General features: G+C 38.2%; 1 protein-coding gene across 1 annotated transcript in view; it reads left to right on the plus strand.

Annotated features, from left to right (window-relative positions):
* The window catches only part of LOC139128800 (peroxidasin homolog), a 98,712-nt gene that overhangs the window by 60,383 nt on the left and 16,443 nt on the right, over positions 1-21,886 (plus strand). Inside the window, 9 exon segments of the mRNA XM_070694509.1 lie at positions 999-1,142; positions 1,816-1,959; positions 3,311-3,382; positions 6,855-7,024; positions 8,250-8,367; positions 15,188-15,360; positions 18,021-18,101; positions 18,104-18,289; positions 19,859-19,975. Coding sequence (XP_070550610.1) covers positions 999-1,142; positions 1,816-1,959; positions 3,311-3,382; positions 6,855-7,024; positions 8,250-8,367; positions 15,188-15,360; positions 18,021-18,101; positions 18,104-18,289; positions 19,859-19,975 — 1,205 coding nt within the window.

Below are 21,886 nucleotides of genomic sequence, written 5' to 3' on the forward strand. Positions count from 1 at the left end.
GGCCATCCACTGACATAAAAAAATTTGCATTTTGAAGGTATAGCAAAATACCATGTGGATATTTGTACCTACATGTATAGTATCCACTTTTGTTGAAAATGAAACATTGCTTGTCAATACTACAATCCCTGGTTTACAACTGGTTGAGTAACACTCACATCTCACACACATGTTAGTTATTCGCAAACTACTGGCAGACTTCTCAGAATCCAGAGAGGAACAAGACTTGTTGATGTACATGTAGAAAGCGTGTTTTTAAAATTGTCGGCATTTCAGTAGACCACTTTCAGTCACAGAGTCCAGCGTTACTCAATGGAATGCAGTGCCTTCCCAAGTCATCGCCCAAAGCAAAAGGGCAAACACCCAAAGACCCTAAAACTGCAATTAAACTGCATGTACAATTCTTGGTGTATACTTTCTGTCTTACCATTTGTAAAATCTTGTTCCAGTCTAGTTCCATGTCAAATACAGAGTGTTCAACAAGGTGTCTTTTGTGCACAAAAGACACCTTCCTCCCCACCCCAGGGGACTTTCCCCTGTACCCTGTGGTTCAACTTGTAAGGACAGTGTGCTGTGAATAATAGCGTGAACTGTTGTTGTTCACATTGATTTAGTATTGACTTGAATTTTGTCAACAATATCATCATGTACCGGTAGTATATACGATTCATTGCAATTGTAAGGCTGAATCCTGTATTTCAACATGCTTTGCAGTGGAAAAAAGCAAAACATTCTGTCTGGAACAAAAATAAAGAAAAATGCTATCAAACCGTACATGTACAGCCATCTCTCTCTCACATTCCCTTTCCAAGAGGCTTCTATGCATGTGCCCTGTTTCTCTGTCTCTGTCCGTCTGCCTGTCTGTCTGTCTGTCTGTCTGTCTGTCTGTCTGTCTGTCTCTGTTTTCTCTCCACGCCTTTTGCTCTCCCCCTACACTACACAACATTATTAATTCACGCTTCAAATCTAATCATTTTGTCTCTTGTTTTGTTTTACAGAGATCTACGCTTCAACGACATTCAACAAATCAGGCCAAGATCATTTTCATATTTACCAGATCTTAATACCTTACTACTAAACAACAATCTAGTAAAGGTCATCGGCAATAGAGCCTTTGAGGGCCTGACAAACCTAAAATACTTGTAAGTATACGTTATCTTTGTAGAGTACAAAGTGGAATTTTGATGTCTGTCCCCTTTATGCCCATGACAGGTTTGAAAATTTTATTCCTCAGAATCAAAATGATCACAAACAGTAAGCATGATTCTTGAAATTTCAACCCCCACCCCCCACCCCAACCAAATATTGACTATGCATTTGCATTTTTGACTGGGCATTTAAGTTAATGAATTGTGTGGATTTGGCGGCAGATGGCCTGATCGTCAAGTTTATCGAAAAATCTGCATGCTCTCAACTGAATTTAGTGTTGCTACTGTGAACTCTCACCTCGTTGGGAAACAAAGGAATTGCATCCAACGGTAGTCCAATCCATGACAGGAATGGTCCTCAGCAATTTCAAATTCATGGCTACTGTCGAGCTCTCTTCCTTCTCGCAAGCTTTTTAGAATTTTACCTGCATTATATCAGTCTAGAAACTAATCATTTTCACCTGCTGCAAGCTGTAGGCTGCAAAGCCCAAAAGCAACGGCAAGCTCCGAGACTAACTGGTATTACACATTCAGTTGTTATTCAACAGCCGCACTTACTATGTAACTCTCACAATGCACACATGAACTGCAAGTATGAGATCTATCATTAAAGATGCGTTCCTTTTTCTTCTTTCTTTTTTGTTCATTTGTCTGTTTTGGTCTGCAGATACCTTTACAAAAATGAAATTGAGGAAATAGAAAGGAAAGCATTCGCAGGACTGCACTCACTTGAACAGTTATATCTTTACGTTAACAATTTACAACATCTAGAAGAGGATACGTTTAGCGACCTTCCATCGTTAGAAAGGCTGTAAGTGTAATTTTTTCCACCTTTTAATTGGCATGCACATGGCATTTCCCTCTTGATCTAGGTATTGTGCATAGAGCATTCACCCACTTGCCTCTCTTAATTTATGGTGGTTATGATGATGATGATGATGATGATGATGATGATGACGACGATGACAAGCTTATTCTTTGTGATGATGATGATGATGATGATGATGATGGTGATGGTGTATCTCATAAAGTGTGTTTGGCCTAAGTAAAATGCTGAATAAGACAAATTCTAAGGCACTTGCTTTTATTCACTGTTTCACAATTTATAAAATGCATTATGGGATACATAAAATGGACAGTGTGAAAATATAGAATCATTATTATTATAACATCATGGACCAAATGATAATCATCACCCTGCAGTATGGAACCATAGCCAGCCATCATCATGATTGTGACATCGATGACGAAGACGATGAGGACAATAATAATTTTGATGATGCTGGACACTGGTGATCATCATATCAATGACAATGATGTTGCTTTTAAATATGGCGATGATGGTGTTGAGGAGGATGATGATGATGATGATGATGATAGGTTTTTGTGTTGATTTTAATTGTGATGCCAATGTTGAGAAAGACGAGGATTGATAGAATGATGATCGTTGATGATGATGATGATGAAAGTGGAGGAAACAATTATGTCAAGTTTAATTTTAATAGCTGCAAGCAATGTTGACAGCCCCAGAAAGCTGACAAGAGAAGTGCAAAGCAGTAAACTGGAGTGCTTGCAGCATAACTACTATAGAAATAACAGGCGACTCGCTGACCATTAACGTTTATTTATGGTTAAGGGCGAGAGGAAAGCCAAAAATTAATGGGCAAGGCTTGCTGACCCCATTAATTTTGGCTTTCCTCTCGCCCGTGCCCATAAATAAACGTTAATGGTCAGCGTGGAGTCTTTTGTTTCCATTATATTATCAACGAACCCAAAAAACCATCAAAAATTACAAAAATTTCCCACGTGAATGGCAGTGTGTTTGTAAAAATTTTGCAAATACAGAGATTTTTTCAAAACAATAACTAAACTTGACCCACAAGTGCTCCATGTAGGCTTGGGACCCTAACAATGATGATTAACCATTTGAGCGCCAGTCAATTTTTGTCGCCATTATCAAATATTCCCAAGTCAATTTTTTTCAGATTTTTGCCAAAATTTTGATCAAAGATTGTAGCCAGTGAAATGTGATGTGCATTTGATCCAAAATTATAAAAAAAAATACAAAAAATTCATAAAAATTTGTGAAATGTTGCACTGAAATTTTGGTGGGAAAAATTACAGCACTCTAAGAGTTAAAACACTTTCTGTTCCCTATGCAGATTTCTCCACAATAATCAGCTGAGTGTTATCAAGCCTGGAACGTTCAAGAACTTGTCATCGCTCAAAAGACTGTAAGTGTAAGAGTCACTGATAATTATCTTGCATTGTTGCAGATTATTCTCAACAGTGTATACCTTCTAAAGCTAAATTAATAGTCCAGGATTGCTCCTCAGTTATGGTGTACACTGCACCCCTCCCCAAAACTTATGTCAATCTCTTACAAGATTTCTGGAAGCATTGTATTTATCACAAAATAGGCTTCTTTTATTTAAATTCTAGACAATTCCTTGTTCGACTCAAGAGATCAAACTCAAAACTAAATGACATTTATCTATCAAGAAGAGCTTGGAATTATGATTATATCTCAGTATTATAGGTGAAACTTTACATTGACAACTTTTAATATTCATTGTCTTCTCTGTTCAGCATAAAATTATTGAACAAATGCTCATTTTTAGCTCCGCTGTCAGCGACGCGGAGCTTATCAAATAGGTTGATTTTCCGTCGTCGTCCGTCGTCGTCGTCCGTCGTCGTCGTCCGTCAACAATTGCCTTCTCCTCTAAAACCGCAAGTCCAATTGCTTTGAAATTTTATATGCAGTTCACTTGGGGTGACCTCACTTGAGTTTGTACAAATTGTGGTGAAATTTGCATATGTTGTATTTTTGGGGTAATTTTTGGTGTTTTTGGTAAAAAAATCTTCTTCTCTGAAACCACTTGTCCGATTGCTTTGAAATTTGATATACAGTTTACTTAGGGTGACTTCAGTCAGATTTGTTCAAATCGTGATGAAATTTGCATATTTGTATTTTTAAGGCAATTTTGTCATTTTTGGTTGAAAAAATCTTTAAAATCTCCTTCTTCAAAACTACCAGTCAGATAGCTTTGATATTTGGTACATATGTCTCTAGGGATGATCTATTTCAGATTTGTTCAAATTGTGCAGAAATATGCAAATTTGCATTTTTGAGGTAATTTTTGCCATTTTTGGTCAAAAAATGTGTATTTCCAAAACTACTCATCTGATAGCTTTGAAATTTGGTATACAGGTTCCCATCGATAAACTCAATGATATTTATTGAAATTATGATGAAATCTGCAATTTTGTATTTTTGGGGCAATTTTTTCCATTTTGGTCAAAAAATGTGTATTTCCAAAACTACTCATCTGATAGCTTTGCAATTTGGTATACAGGTTCCTACAGATCACCTTAACACTTTCACTGCGTAATTAATTTTTATACGTGCATTCCTGTGCGTAGTTTTCTATGGAAATATGGCCTTATAAATATTGATTTACATGCATGAGCTGTATCTTTGTAATTATAAGAGTATTCGGGACAATTTTTTCAGTGAGTATTGCAATATGACAGAGCATCATAAAAATGCACAAAAAGTCATGTGACACACCTAGAAGGTCACGTGATCGTGGCGGCCATATTGGATTTAACAAAAAAATTCAAAAAATGTTGCATTTTTTGTTATTTCTATATGTAAATGTATTTTTTTCAGCGTAACACTTTAAAAAGTACTACATACGTTTTATTAACTCAAATTCAGTAGGGGGAAACATACTCTAAAACATATTCCACATAAATGAGGTTAATATGCATATTTATTACAAGTTCATCTTCGAACAACAGGTATCATCTGACATTCAAAAGAGAGCTATATTATATATAAGCTTATATACTGGTAGCAAGTCCGATGTGTAATTGTCATTGATAGATTGGTGTCGTACAACATCCACAGGATACCCCATCAACGTTTGTGACGTCGGTCACCGGCCCTTTGTCGCACTTTTCTCTCAGCACGCTCAGCTGGCCTACCTTCCTGTCTTGCTTGCAATCTCTGTCTTTGCTCAACTGGTTCGGGAACATGTTCAAGTTTGGTATTAGAGTTGTAATTTGAAATTTAACTTCCGCTATTTCCGTCGAGTTCAGTTTCACAATCAGTGACAAGTCCACCATCACTGTCCAGAAAAACATGCTCAAGGGCTTAGTCGTTGTTAAACTGTGCCCGCGTCGCCATTTTTAAATACTCTCTGACAGAAAAACAACAACCGATCACACGATCCTTACAAATCACGGCAAAGAAATGACCGAGTATGGCGGCATTTGTTTACAAATTTGGCGCGCATGCTCATTTAGGTTTGACCTCTATCTCTTACGCTACGCTAGACTTGAGGAAATAGTCAACAAACATGATGTAGATCAGACAAAGCCAACGTATATAGAACGCATATAAACACGTACGTTCTTGGCGCGTTACGCGCCTCCCGCAGTCTGGCCGTTGGCGCAGAATGCGCCCTCCCGCGGTGAAAGTGTTAATGATAATTGTTGAAATTATGATGAAATCTGCAATTTTGTAATTTTGGGGCAATTTTTGCCATTTTTGGTCAAAAAATGTGTAGCTCAAAAAGTTCTTGTCTGATAGCTTTGAAATTTCGTATACAGGTTTTCTACAGATAAGCCAAGTAATATATATTGAATTTCTGATGAAATCTGTAATTTTGTATTTTGGGGGCAACTTTTGCCATTTTTGGTCAAAAAATGTGTATTTCCAAAACTACTAATCTGATAGCTTTGAAATTTGGTATACAGGTTTCTATAGATGAATTAATGATATTTATTGAAATAATGATGAAATCTGCAATTTAATTTTTGGGGTAATTATTCCATTTTTGGTCAAAAAATGTGTTTCTCTAAAAGTACTGGTCTAACAGCTTTGAAATTTGGAATACAGGTTTCTATAGATGAACTAAATTTGATCTTTTGAAATTATGATGAAATCTGCAATCTTTATTTTTGGGGGCAATTGTTGCCATTTTTGGTCAGAAAATTTTATTCTCAAAAAACTACTCATCAGATAGCTTTGGTTGACATGTTCTTAGAGATGATTCGATGTGATATATTCAAAGTATGATGAAATCTTCAATCGTGTATTTTTGCAGCTTATTTTAGCCACTTTTTTCTGGCCATAGCATTGAGCTATCAAAGATTTCCACCTTCTCCATCAACATGTGTCAAAAATAGTTATTCTCTACATAAACACAGCGGAGCTATATCGGCCGCTAGGTCGCTTGTTAACATTTAGATGGGGTTTTTCCAATACGGTCCATCATCCCCCTCAGTGTAGTGTTTAAAGTGATATGCGCCTCAAAAGTGAAAGACTTAAACTTTTGCCCAAACTTTCCTCAATGAATCTTTCAACCATTTTCTTTCAAATCAAGAATAAAAAACTGGGGTCACCGTGCAAATTTCTACTAGGGAAACAAATTTCCCAAGATTTACAAATATTTGGAATTCAAAATGGCCGCCATCCCTGTGAACTCTATGGAGACAAATAAAATGTTTGATTTTTGAAAAATTAAGATGGCGAAAAGTTTTCTTTCATCAAGAACTTTAAAATTAACTCTCACAAGTGGTAGATCAGAATAGAATTGATAAAGTTTGAGAGTTCGAATTGCTGTTCCCAAGGCGCGTTCTTCCTTAAAGAAATTGTAAATCTTTATTGAAGCATTCTGTTTCTTTTAACATCGCCAGACGGCTTGACTCAAATAACCTGATCTGTGACTGCCAGATACTTTGGCTGGCCGACTTGCTCAGGGAGGCAAGGAGCAGTGGCAATACGCAGTCAGCCGCCAACTGCCATGAGCCGATAACTCTCCGAGGACGACCCCTGGTTTCCGTCAGTGTGCAGGAATTGAATTGCGGTGAGTGATGTTGGGCGCTGGCGGCTTGGGAGATGTCAGGCTGTCGTGCAGTGTTGTTTTTACAGAATAAAAAAAGTACAACTGAGAATAAGTTGCTATTTTAATGATAGAGGTACAGAATTCTTAGTGCTGTTTGGTAATTAGAGAGTGTAATGTGTCCACTCATCACCGTAATATAAGGCACACAGAATGAGTGACATCTCAGACAGATGTGTTCAGAACCACATGGTATCATTCAGTTGACAGGTACCTCATATTTCAGATAAGAAGCTCAGCTTACACTTATTAACTCATTACACTTAGGAAAAACTACACAAACATAGCTTCCACAAAAGGTCATGATTAAAGTACAACACCTGTTCTGCACAGTATTTGATGATTTCTAAATCACCATCAAAGCAAGTGAACTTGACTGGACTAAACTTTTTTTTAATATCAATCGCTGTATCATAAAAAAGAATATACAATACATTTTGGTCTTTTCACATTCCCTACAAATTCATCAAAGTATTAAAGAAATAAACATTATTGTATGGTACTGGTACAATAGGTAACAACTATTTAACCCTTTGACTGCTGTAGTTTTTCCCACCAAAATTTTGTTCAACATTGGTAATTTTTTCAATAATTTTGGACCAAATAGACATCACATTTCATTGCCTACAGGATTTTATCAAAATTTTGGCAAAACTCTGAAAAAATTTGAGTGGACTATATTTTATATAGACGACAAAAATTGACTTTGGCACTCACAGGGTTAAAATGTGTTGATAGTTTGCTGTTCTTCTTTGCTATACAGTATTCACTTTGGTAAACTCTCTTTGTTGAAGACAAAACACCTCTGAATGCTGAAATTACGCCAATTAATTTATGATGGTAAATATGTCGTCATACCAATAGACAATAAAATTAATAATACTGATAGTTCTGGATCTAATAATCATGCATATTTTACTTGGAGTTGAGATTAAATGAAATGGCTTTCCTAACTCATTCAATTTGTTTCTGATTCAAAGTTAAATGATAGTTTGACACTTATAAAATAGGTTCTCAAGATTGTCTAGAAAATTATGACAAAATGTACACATTTCATCGAATGAGGGGGTTCATCCTGTGGAGTTTTTGATTTGTATAGAGAATATTATGCAATGACTTACTGCGTTATCGAGCAAAAATGACTAGATAATATAGTTTAATGAGGTAATATTCCATTTCTTACTCTCAGTTGCTCCGGAGTTTTTGACTGAACCAGCAGACGTAGACGCCACATACGGAAACCAAGTGTTCTTCAGTTGCCAGGCAACGGGTGACCCTGAACCAGATATCATATGGCTGCATAACAGGTAAATTGCTCTGTTTTGAGTGGCACTCCCACTGACATTGGCCGTTTTCTTGACCCCTCTGTGACCTAGCGTACATCCTGGTGTGTTGGTGGTATGGAATGTTGAAATTTGAACATTTTGCTGTATAAGCAATTACAAAGTTTTGCTTGAAAATTGAAGACAATGGCAATAGGGCTGTTTGCAACTGATGACATTGTTCTCTCATTAATATGCAAAAATACATATTTTTCCTGCATTTTTAGATTACACTTTTGAAAATTATGCATGCAAGAATGACGAAAACCAACAAGTACGCAACTGTTAGCGGTGACAATGCATATTAAAAGACATATTTACCTCACAGACTACAAGCTGTAACATGGCAGCACATGCAACACTGACAAAAGCTGTCTGCATTTCAAGTAGCAGTGTCCCGCATGTAGCTATATTTAGTAACAAACCTATAACCCCAAACAGTAGCAAGTCAGTGCATAATAGGTTGCAATTACAGAATCTTCAATCAAATACGGATTATAAAGAGTGTGCTAGCTACCAGTAGGTTGAAAGATCATGCAGAAATCATGAACATGGTCAACTCTTGATTGTCTAAGATTTGCAGACAGTGAATATTATGGTACTCTGTCCTATTTACCCCTTCCCCCTCCCCCCTTTTCTGAACCCTAGTGATGTTTCAGCTCACATACATGTATTTACAAAAACTCAACTGGGGCCATGTGCAATTGAAGCTGATGGTGAAATTATAAGTTGTAGTCCATTGACCAAGTTTTGATGTCTTTTGTTCCACATAAGAATTGATTTCTAGTACTCAGCCAACCATTTTGTCATACTTATATTCAAACCCTTGCTCACAACATTCCCATACCAGTGCCGAATTTATTCCGTCGGGAAATTTTGGATGGACTGTCTGGCACTATCGCTGTGCTATTATACATGCAATTGCTCATTTTATTACACATCATGTGATCTGACACATCCATTCCAGTGACCACCAAGGCCACGTCACAAAGACTACAGAGAAACTACTTAAAACAAACTTTCCCAGTCATGTTATTTCTCAAAGGCTTTTAACTGAACCTATGGGTAACGTTTCCTTGCCAAGTAGTAATAAACACCTCCCATAGACATCCCTCCTTCCCAGGATGGTACCCCAAAGTGTATAGTATAGTCTTTGTGAAAGGTTCCAAAGACAATTGATTCAGATGCCTGGATAATTTTGAAGTCCTGGGCCATTATTTCCTTTTAGCTACCTTCACAAATGAACATTACCTTTTTCAATTGTATCCTACACTCATCAAATGGAACCTAAACCTGTCTGTAAGTCTGTAAGTGTATAAAGTGGAATGTAGACACATACATGTACTCTTGGCATGCTCACATAAAGTAGGCAGAAGCTCACATAATTTACAGCCGGCGGCTGAAACCTGTAGAGATATCACTCTGAGATTGAACAGTCCGAGGAAATAAATGCCTGTCCAAAATTTCAGAATATTTTATGTCAGCCTCTTTGCAAGGATACCCAATACTATTTGTTGCCCCGTAGCTCTTTGTTTACCATGAAAAAGAGCTATAAGGGGAGAACCATTTGATTTTGGGGGGGGGTATGGAGGAAATGGGTATGGGAGCAAATTTTTTTTTCCTGTCACAGTGACAGCAATTTTTTTTTCTACTGTCAGAGCTGCATCAATTTTTTTTTTTCAAATGGAGTAGCAATGCAATTTTTTTTTTTCTTTGTCATCAAGTTTGTGATGCGTTGTATATAAGGGAGCCGTAATTATTTACGGCCTGAAACTCAGAAATTTCAAGTGACACCCCCCCCCTCCCCCCCCCCCCCCATCAACCATGATGAATTTGAGTAACTCCCCTCTCTAACTCTGAAATTTTGACTGATCCCCTCCACTTAGAAAAGTTAAATACAAATACATGTATTTGTAAAATTTACAAAATACAGCAATTTAACAGTAAAGACCTTTGAAATCCTGATGTACTCTGCTAGACTATCATCAGTTATCTCATGATGGTTCAAAAAAGGTGAACCCATCAAAATGAAATTGCAAGTCACAATAAAATAAGATATAAAAGCTCACGCAGTATCTAACCATATAGTATATTGTTTAATTTGGATGGGTATTATGACAAGGTTTTCACTAGGATATCTGACCGGGCAGAATTTTAAAGTACAGGGGAGAACACGCGAGAGGCTTAGGGGGAAAGTGTCACAGGGGCTTTCCCCTATCTTGCATGGAAATTTTTAAGATATTGATGTGTGCAATGGTGCAGTCTGGTGCAATCTGAGAGGTGTTTTTTAATTTTTTTTTTTACTAAGTGAAACTGTTAGAACACCTCAGGGGGAGAGCACGAGAGGGGGTTTCCCTCTCTCGTATTGGAAATTTTGGGAAATTGATGTGTTTAATGGTGCAATCTGAGAGGAGTTTCAGGTTATTTTGCATTTGGTAAAACTGTTTGAAAATGACATTGAACACTGCAATATTTTTACATTTTATGCATGATTTTGTGTCACAATATTCAACAACCAAACGATGACAATACAATTTGTGAAAAACAGTTCTGTTTGCCAGAGACTGAAGATAAATAAATATACAGGAACGGAAAATTTGTGACCTTCTTGTGTCATTTCTCCAGCTGCCAGCTTCTAATGAAAATCATGAATATGGTATGTTTAACTGTCAAAATGGTCATTGAAGTGAGGTAAATGGAAACATGTCTCTGTGATAATAAGGATGAATTCACAACAGTTCAGTTTTGTCCTAGATCCTGGAAAATTTTGAGAAATGGATGTGCGCCACGGTGCAGTTTAGTGCAATCCGATAGGTATTTTAAATTTGTCTTTTACCAGTAACACTGTTAGAAAAGCCAAGGGGGGAGAGCACGAGAGGGGGTGCCCCCCTCTCGCATTGAAAATTTTGAGAAATGGATGTGTGCAATGGTGCAATCTGAGATGTGTTTCAATTTATTTCGCCAAAATAAATTGAGTAACCCGTCCCCCTTCTTCCTCTCCACATTTTGAGTAACGCCCCCTGAAGTTTTCAATTTTTAGTCCCCGCGGACGAAGTCCGGCGGGGACTTATAGATTGGGTCCCGTCTGTGCGTCCGTCCGTCCGTCCGTCCGTCCGTCATCAACTGTTTCTCAGACACTGCTAAACCAATTTCGTTCAAACTTGGCACAAAGGCATAGCACTATGACCTACAGATGCACGTCGATTTATTTTGTGATACGATCCAATATGGCCGCGAGGCGGCCATTTTGTTGCGATTTTTCATGTCTTTGGACCATAACTCAGACATCCTTGAGCAGATTCTGTTCAAACTTGGCACAAAGGCATAACACTATAGCTTTCATATCCATGTCAAATTATTTCGCGATACGATCCAATACGGGCGCGGGCGGCCATTTTGTTGCGATTTTTCATGTCTTTGGACCATAACTCAGACATCCTTGAACAGATTCTGTTCAAACTTGGCACAAAGGGAGGCATCATGGGCTAGTGGCTAGAGCAGTGGACTCACGATCACAGGATGGTGAGTTCGAGCCCCGGCATGGCTGTGGTGTTGTGTCCTTGGGCAAGGCACTTTACTCCTCATTGCTTCTCCCCACCCAGGAGTGATGGGTACCTGGTAGGACAGTGGTTGTAATGTGTGTGTTTAGCTCTGCTGCGCTTATTGGCTGCACATGTGAGCTGTTGTTTGCTCCCCAGGGAGTTGAGTGGTATCATATTAGGTCCAGTGACCAGGGGTAATAATAATTGTAAAAAGCGCCTTGATCACATGTACTTGTGGATATGTGCGCTATATAAGAACCCAATATTATTATTATTATTATTATAACACTATGGCCTACATGTGCATGTCAAATTATTTTGCGATACGATCCAACATGGCCGCGAGGCGGCCATTTTGTTTGCGATTTTTTCATGTCTTTGAACCATAACTCAAACATCCTTGAACCGGTTCTGTTCAAACTTGGCACAAAGGCATAACACTATGGCCTACATATGCATGTCAAATTATATTGCGATACGATCCAATATGGGCGTGAGGCGGCCATTTTTTTGCGATTTTTTCATGTCTTTGAACCATAACTCAAACATCCTTGAACTGATTTTGTTCAAACTTGGCACAAAGGCAAAGCACTATGGCATACATATGCATGTATCAATTAACCTTGTTATAGGATCCAATATGGCTGCAGAACTGCCATTTTGTTGGAATTTTGCATGTCTTTGAAGCGTAATTCAAAGGTCATTACACCCATTTTGTCCAAACTTGGCACAAAGATCAAGCACTACGGCATACATATACATGTCAATTTACTTCGTGACATGTTCCAATATCGCTGCCAGATGGTCATTTTTGGATATTTTCATGTCTTTGAGGCGTAATCATATGCAAATATTCCTTAACCAATGTTGTTGAGACTTGGTACAAAGATAAAGTACTATGGCATACATATGCATGTCTACTAATTTTATGCTATGATCCGTATGGTCAATACTGATATGGTCATAGACAGCCATTTGATTTCAATTTCGGTGTGATTTTTTTATGTCTTTAAAACATAAACATAGGTCAGTGTCCCTCGATGGACTGATTTTGTTCAAACGTGATACGAAGATAAAATACTATTGCTGCATTCTTGTGCACATTAATGTGTTTCATTCTATGATCCGAAATGGCTGATTACAACAACATACCCGATCCCATACCATTTCGAAAATTCCACCAAACCATGTGTATAGTATGTGCCGTCATGACACTAGAGGCAGTGAGGGCATCGTTATGTGTGATGTAATCAAAAGTTCCTTCAATGGTCATTACCGGCAGAGATGAGTCATTTTATTGAACGTTCGTCAGATTACTTTATTATGCAAGTCACAGGCCTGATGCACCCGTTGCATCAATGTCATTCCACAGCTACCTAGACCGCAGCTACCTAGACACCAAAGATTATAACAAAATGGACAAGCGGGGACTGTGTCATCAACGATGACTTGTTTAGTGACCCTCTCCCTTGTATTTCATTACATTTGTTGTTCCTCAATTTTTCATTGTCAACTTGTACATCTTCCTAATATATTATATTGAGAGAATACTATATTGATTTTAACACTAGTTTATTGACTCCTGTCTTGTGTTTTAAAATTTTCACAATTTACAGAAGTCAAAAAGTCCCCTTTAGATACGGTAGTGCCTATGCCATTGAGATGTTGCAACAGAAATCCTGAATATGATTTCTTGGTCAGGAAAGGGAAGGAAAACATTGAGTGCACTGAGGTGTAAGTAGACCTATGTAGTGCATGCTTATATCATAAGTGCTGGAAAAAAACATAAGAATTGCTTGTGGTAAAAACATTTGCGCCGCCTATGGCGGCGCGCCGGCAAAGAATACATGAGAATAGGGTTTTCCAAATTTTGCTAATTTCTGGTGCATTGTGACAATTTTTTTTTTCACTTCTGTCTGTTATGACAATTTTTTTTTCTCAGGCCATGGCAGGATCAATTTTTTTTTTCTTCTATCTCACCTGGCGACAAATTTTTTTTTCTCAAAATCCTCCATACCCCCCCCCCAGAAATCAATGGTTCTCCCCTAAGGGGTTTCTCCTTGTTACTTGGTACACAGAGCACTAAAAAGGTGTCTGCACTCCGGATGTATGGGCTACGGCTGTAGAGCTCTTCAGACCAGCTGTTTGAGGGGAAAAATGTATCAGTAGAAAGCATTCGTTACAAGTGAGGTGCTGTGTGGAGAGCTAGGTACACTGCCTCGTTTCCCAAGAAGCAGATTAACCAGTATGCGTATCGTCTGACCTCAAACGTAGTGGGTCATCAAACTCTGTTAAAGTCTTGGCCATAAATCTACTTGAATCCCGCTCACAGAGTTCTTCTCAGGGCATTTAACAACCACAGTTGTCATCACAGAGTTTGCGAGACAAGAAAAGTAGTGGTACGGAATGCAAACATTTACAAGATAAAGGGATGGCACTCGGAGCCTTTGTGATAGATAGTGTTTGGTTCACAGGGTGCCTGATTGGTACATTAGCTCACAAGCGAATGCATGTTTACACTGATGTCAAATTTCGGGAATTGATCAGAAGGTTGGTAGGTTGGGTCAGGGGGTAGGGGGAGGTGTCACAGTCTCCCATTAGATGAGTGACGTTTAACAGCTGAACATCACAATAGTCATCTGTGCTTGAAACATCGGAGGTTCTTATTCCGCCTGAACTTTCAGGAGTAATTATTGTGATGAAAGAAGTAGGCTTGTTTTTTTTAAAATCTTTGCAAGAGAGAGCAATCATTTTCTACAGCAGCTCAGTTACATCATAATAAATTAGAATATAGGATAGGGTTTCAATAACACAAGAATGAGACCTGGTAGCTCTCCTCTTTTTTAGGGAACAGTGTTTCAGCTTTTTTCTACAGTCCCAGTGATTAGCCCATCTCATCTTTCTGATCATTTGTCACTTTATCTGCAGTATATTGCTTGAGAGCACGAACAGCTAGGCTGTATTCAGTTGTGCAGTGATATGTTGAAGGTTGCAAGCGTGAGCTGCACCTTGCAAAGCATACCAATATTGATGATGATGATGATGATGATGATGATGATGATGATGACAATAGGGATGATGATGATGATGGTGATGGTGATCATCATCATCATCATCGTCGTAATGAGGACGACGATGATGATGATGAAGGTGATGAAGATATGATCATCATCACAACCACTGATACCACCAACACCACCATAATTGTGATGATTACGATGATGATGATGATGATAATCATTTTTGGCCCCCCTCGATTTCAGTATTACTATCGATGTTGATATCAACCAAGAGAAATACCACCTACTAGATGATGGCACCCTCATGATCCATCACACGGAAGACGTCGACCAGGGCACGTACGAGTGCATGGCAAGGAACGCTGTCGGGGAAGCGGTGACTCGGACAGCTGAACTCAGATATCTTGGTGAGCCAAGTAAGTGTGGTGGCGTCAACCTCTCTCTATCCCGTCATGTTCAATTGACACAGTAACGTTTCACACATCTTTTATTTCCAGTAACCCGAAAATTTTCCACTAAAAATAAAATCAAAATTCTGACAGTATTGGTTGCGTCTTGGCTTAAGGAATGTGCTTCGGATTCCCTCAATGCCAGAAGAATGCACTGGTTGATATGCCGTACTACGTCTTTTAAAAAAGCTGAGCTTTACCGCCAAAAGAATACGCCGTCCAAGTTGGCAGTTAAGGTGGTATATGCCTTAAAAGTGAAAGACTTCAACTTTTGCTAAAACTTTCCTCAGTCACAGCGAAACATTTAACAATTCTCTTACCAAAGTAAAAAAAATTGGGATCACCATGCAAAGTTTTGTACTAGAGAAACAAATGACTTAACATCGGCCTATATTTGAAATTCAACATGGCTGCCATCCCTGTGCTAACTCTACCAGTGTGAGGAAAAATGAAATTTTTGATTTTCGAAAAACTAACATGTGGAATATTTTTCTGGAATTTTTTTTTTTTAAATTTTTGATTTTCGAAAAACTAAGATGTGGAATATTTTTCTTACACCAAGAGCTTTGAAATGAACCCCCACAAGTGGTAGACCAGAAAAGAATTTTTAAAATTTTAGAGAAAGTGAATATCTGTCCCCCAGGTTCATTCTACCTTGAGGGCAGTATATAATGGTAAAATGCCCATGCAAAGCCCAGTCACCTTGTGATCTGAGTTAGTAAATGTTTTATATACAAATAGCAAGACTTGCAGCTCAGATGTAGACTAATGTAGTCCACCCAAAACCAAGTAACATAACATATCTTTAGATTGTCCACAAATCACCCTAATTGCCACTTAAACAAAGCTTCAAATTTCGGTGTGAAGTCGGTTTCCCTGTTTGCATTTTTTAAAAAACATAACAATATGTCAACCTTTTCAACCTTTGAATATCTCTGAATATTCCATTACTTAAAAACAGAGTGGCTTCCATATGCTGGACACATTTTGTGAAAGGATTTAAGCAATACTCCAAAGCTTAAACTAGTGTAAAGAAATTTTGAATTGCATACAGTAGCCATTTTGTGAACAGTCTTGAAATGTACTGAATAGCTCTTCTTGCACATCGTAAGCAAGGAAAAAAGAATTCAGTCTTTCCTGCTTGGTGCCCTGGTTTTTCTCTGCTTGGCCGTAAGTTTTGCCTGGAAGACTCAGACACAACCAATACTGTAGTTACATATTTTGATATGCACGTATCACATAATATGTGTTTATAGAAACGCTGTCTGATTCATTTTGTTACCACGCTGCTGAACTTTGACTGTGTTTCCCTACAAGTATTCATTTCAAATTGACACTCAATCTGTTGTACCCATTTCTCTTGTGGCGTCAGATGTGTGTGTCCAGTCTGTGTTTTAACATCTCTCTTTTAAACTGCAACAACAGACTATCAGGTAAGTATGGCACGGTTGTGCAAGAAACCTGTCTGAATTTGTCTGGTATCATGGTTATCCAGATAAAAGAAAATAAGTTTGAATTTAATAATATGAAAAGCAAAAGATCATTGTTACATAAAAATGGGAACAAAACTCTTGTTACATCATGGTGTAGATGCTTGTACCCCTTTTGCAATCAAGTTTTCGTTTACAACCTCCATTATTGCCAATAATATGGTAAGGCTCTTGCACTTTTAAATGGAGATGAAACCGTAAAATGTCAGCTCAGCTGCCTTGCTGTATACTCACTCTTTTTGTAAAACTTCAGTGTCAGGTGTTTTGGATATGGGAATAAAATCTCTAAAATGTTGTGGTCATTTAGCCTTGTTCATTGTACACAGGAGTGTATTGTGGACAATACACCGGTCAATAGAATGTTTCAAAACCCATCCCTTAAAACCGATTTCCAGTACCTTAATTACAATTTTGCCACCCAATCGAGTCATAAAAATCTCAGGCAGTCATCCATATTTTCAATGTGGTGGATTACTACAGCTGAAACGTATAAGATTACTGACGCAAAAGTCAAGTTTTAGGTTAAGATTATACAAGAATTTACTGCCAGAAATATCTAAAATGGTGAAAAGATGAATGAATTTAGCTATTTTCACAAACAAACGGAACTTCTTGGCATGAGAGCGATTACTTTTGTGTTGAAAGTATTCATGAGATCACCATCTCAAACTCATGCTATGGTGAGAACTTGATTTTTTACCCACAATGCATTTCATTATCATGTAGATTGCCTCCCTCCCTACCTCCAATACATGGCAACAACCATTGAAGGTGGTGAGAATTGGCTCTTTAGTGTGCCAAGTACATGTTGTCAATAGTTTATGCTAGACTGTTGAATTTTTGCACTGATGACATCATATGAACAGTTCATGTCTATCACAATGTTATTGGCAGAGGTTACTTGTAGAATAGGCATTCAATTTGATTGTAACCTATACATAACCTCCTATTGTTGAAAATTATTTAAATTTGATGTGTCTTGCATTTGTACTTGGGAATAGCCGCGATAGGTAAAATTGTTTCTTTTTCGTTACTGAGATTCATTGAGAAGAATATCATTGCCAGAGGTTGCAAAACTTTTGTATGAACATCGACAAAACATTTATTGGCACAACTTGAAACATTCCTGCGTTACAGGTCAACCGGAATTCACTTACCAACCGGAAGACACGGAAGTCAGAGTAGGAGAGAGTGTGGTGTTACACTGCAGTGCCACTGGATACCCAGGCCCGTCCTCCACTGGACCCGGCATGACCAAAGCCTACCAGAAGGGGAAAGGTACAACATTTCACCGTCTGGGTCCCTGCACATCTTGGACGTACAGCGACTCGACCACGGAAGCTACAAGTGTGAGGCGGTCAACAGTGTGGGTACAATCTCTGCGACTGCGCGCCTCATCGTGTTGAGTAAGTAACGTACAATGTGTCTTGGGTGCAGATATTTGGACTCTCAAACTTGAACACTGCCTTTTTTGGTCTACAACTTTAGGGGGCTCATTTTTTACGCTCATAGAATAAAATTTCATGGCTTATATTTGTTGAAATCAAAAATATAATGTTTCCCTATAGAGTTAACACAGGTATGATGGCTGTTCTGAATTTCCAGTGTTGGAGTAATTGTATCCAAAGTACCACAATTTACACAGTGACCCCTTTTATTTATTCCTCATTTTGAAAGAAAACGGATGAAAGTTTGGCACACAGTCCATGTAGCTGACAATGAGATGCTAATGATATGCAAATTGTACAAGTTTAAGGTCTCCTCGACTAACTTTCAACTGGTTCCTCACTTTCTACTATTTTCATAGTATTTTATACAAAGTCACAGACTTATACTACCTGCAACTTAAAACTGATAGTGATTTTGTAGCTCATTCTTTACTATTTTTCATTGTATTTGATAGCCGGTATCAGACAGTTCATGTTCGTGTCGGCTACATGGACGATCTGCCACCAGTTTCCCCTAACAAACTGCTCGGTATTTCAGTATGATTTTCTCCTTTGAACAAGAAACTGTATTTTACAAAGCAAATATAACTAATAGAAAGTACATCAAAAAGTTGCCTATTGATGGAATCATTACCAATATGTGATCACTTACTGAATTATGAAATTCAATATTGTGTTACCTCGGTAACATTTTTGAAAACTTTCATATACTATAAGCAGTGTGCCCTCTAACTAACAAGATTTCAAAAAACTTTTGAGTCAATTTAAAAACTTGGTTATTTTTCTTGAGTCACCATGTATTATTTCCTATTCAGCAGAAAATTTTCTTGCGTCACAGAGAATATTTTGAGTCATGACTCAAAAATTATGCTTAGAGGGCACACTGACTATAAGGTAGTTGACTGGGAAGAAAAAAAAAACCTGGGTGGTGAATCAAGCGGTTATGAGAAAATGTGGATGTAAAATTGAGGCTGTAGACAGGGATTATATCCTCTGTGTCATAGCAATGAACTGTGGTATCTACCACCTGGCAAGTATTGTGGAAGAATAACACCAAGTTGGGTAATTATGATACAAGCATATGGAAAACTATGTATATCAGTAGTACCGGGTAGTATCGCTTTGCATAGTGGAACACACACCAAAATGGTTCACAATGGTGTGCGTTGAACAACTGGCAATATGGGAACTTAATATACTGTCTAAATTGAGAAGTTGCCAACACTGTCAGGTGTAACTGTCGTCTAGCGGTAATATCGGTTGACCATAAAAAAAGTCAACTCTGTGAAAGTGGAAACTTTCCTCTACTACTACCTGAGAGGCAGTGATTTGACAGTTTGCAGTATCAGCTAAAGCTCCAGTAAAGACACAACACTTACTCGCCAAGATTTAGCACAAAAACAGAGTTTAAAATGCTTTGAAACTTTGAATGTCACCTCTCGTGAATTGGCATTACCAGCAAATCATGTTATCCAGCGCCCTCTACAGACTCAACTTACTATATGCGTACTTTTGTTTTTATTGCAGCACCACCAAGTTTTGAGATACGACCTGCTGACCAAGAAGTGAGCGAGGGCAGAAGGGCCGTATTTAATTGCAAAGCTCGTGGCTTCCCACTTCCAGTGATAGCATGGACAAGAGGAGGTATTTTCCATTAACTGCATCACACTGCATGTCTAAGTAAACACAAACAAATATAATGTGACAATTTTATGCAGTGTTGCCGTGAGATTACGTAGACATATGCAAGTTATGATGCACTAAGAAATCAAATTAGCATGGCATGTAAACTATGCTTCCAATGACAAAAAAAAGACTTTCACAGTATTCTATTTTCTTTCAGGGGAGGGGCAGGGGAATGTCCGCCTATGCTGAAAATTGGAGGGGAATTTGGTTCCAAGGGGGCCCATAACAGATCGTGTAAAATTTAAGTTATACCAATTCAGGTAGTTCAATATATTAGCAAATTAAAGTTATCATACCGTAGCATGGATTAAATATCAACATTAAAGGGACCGTCTCTAGCTTCTTGCTCTTTTACATCTAGTAAATTAATAATACATGAGAAGTTCACACAAATCATTCGCACTGGTCCCACACAGTTATGTAATCTGGAGTCAAAGAAGTTGATAGCACATCTCGCTGCAGATTGGAAGCCTTAAGTTGTGTCACTTTTCTTTGGCTAGTCAGAAAGTGGGTTATATCAACTATGTGGTGGTGCATCACTGATGGAATGCCACTATTAATACTCTGTGTACCGGTATATCAATATCTCAAGGTTTCATGGTAGAGGGGGACATAGTGCATGTTTGTGCGCATTTTACGGGAGATTTTGTTTGAATAGGGGATTAACATAATCTTGCACTCTGGAGAAAATACTAGACAACTGATGATGTGACATGTACTTCTTGAATTCATCCAGCCAGTATGTGTGCTGGTATGCATGACAAACGTGTGACAACTCTTGACTGTTGTGTCCTACAGGACTAGCAGGCTGACATCTTTGTCACATTTGCATATGACTTTTGTAGGATTCTAACAAAGTAACTGTCGTACAGAAACTGTGAGTGTAGTGTTGCAAGGAAACTACATGTATATCTAATAACACTCACACACACCTTATCTAGGGCTGTCAATGTTTTTCAGAATAGAAGGGTACAAGTGAAAGAATAGGAGGGTACAGCCTTGTGCAGAGCAAAGCAGAGCAAGGCGTGCGCGCAAGCGCACGCGGGGGGAGGCCAGGAGGGGGTGTCCCCCTCCTGAAGCTGAAGCTTTTCTAATTATTCATCTTCAATTGGTGGCCTGTGGTGGCACTTTTGAGGGTAATTTACTGTCATGTTTATTACAACTGAAGTATCAAAAGTAACATGAAATTGAATCTTGTGAAATAAATTATGAAAGACAAACAGAAGTATTACAGAGTTTATATGTTTATTGATACACCAGGTTACTATTATTGGCATACAAATTCTGTTGAATTACAACCTGCTTTAATCATAATCTGAACCATAATCAGAATCACTGGAGTACTCATCTAAGCCAAAGGCTTGTATGGCAGTACCAGCTGACAATACCTCAATATTGTGTGATTCTCAGGCTGATGAAACAGTAGCTTCAGAAACTACACCTGCAGAAACTATTTCTTAAGAAACAACATGTGAAGAAAGTAATTCAATAATTGTAATACGTTCCCATTCAAAAAACAGCTAATCGTATTGAAATTATAAAAATCTTGTCCCCACAGCAAAACTGATGTCATAACGTTACGACAAAAAAATTCCGATCTACGTCTGGTTGATACTGCTGTAATTTATTTTGTCTGCTCAAGACCTCTCCTCAGAGTTACCGACTATGAATTTCCAGTGTGAAAATTTACAAATGTAATGGGGTAAATACGAGACCATTACCAGAGACAATTTGAGTAGACGCTAGTACGCCATACAAACAATTAGGCCTACACACTCAAGTTACACCCGCTAATGAAATTGCGCGGCTTCGTTGTCCGTCAGCTTCTCATCGACAAGATTGAAAATATGTTGCGTTATTTACGTTGTA

Source organism: Ptychodera flava, unplaced genomic scaffold (assembly GCF_041260155.1).
Source record: "Ptychodera flava strain L36383 unplaced genomic scaffold, AS_Pfla_20210202 Scaffold_71__1_contigs__length_606264_pilon, whole genome shotgun sequence".
Classification (NCBI taxonomy): Eukaryota; Metazoa; Hemichordata; class Enteropneusta; family Ptychoderidae; genus Ptychodera; species Ptychodera flava.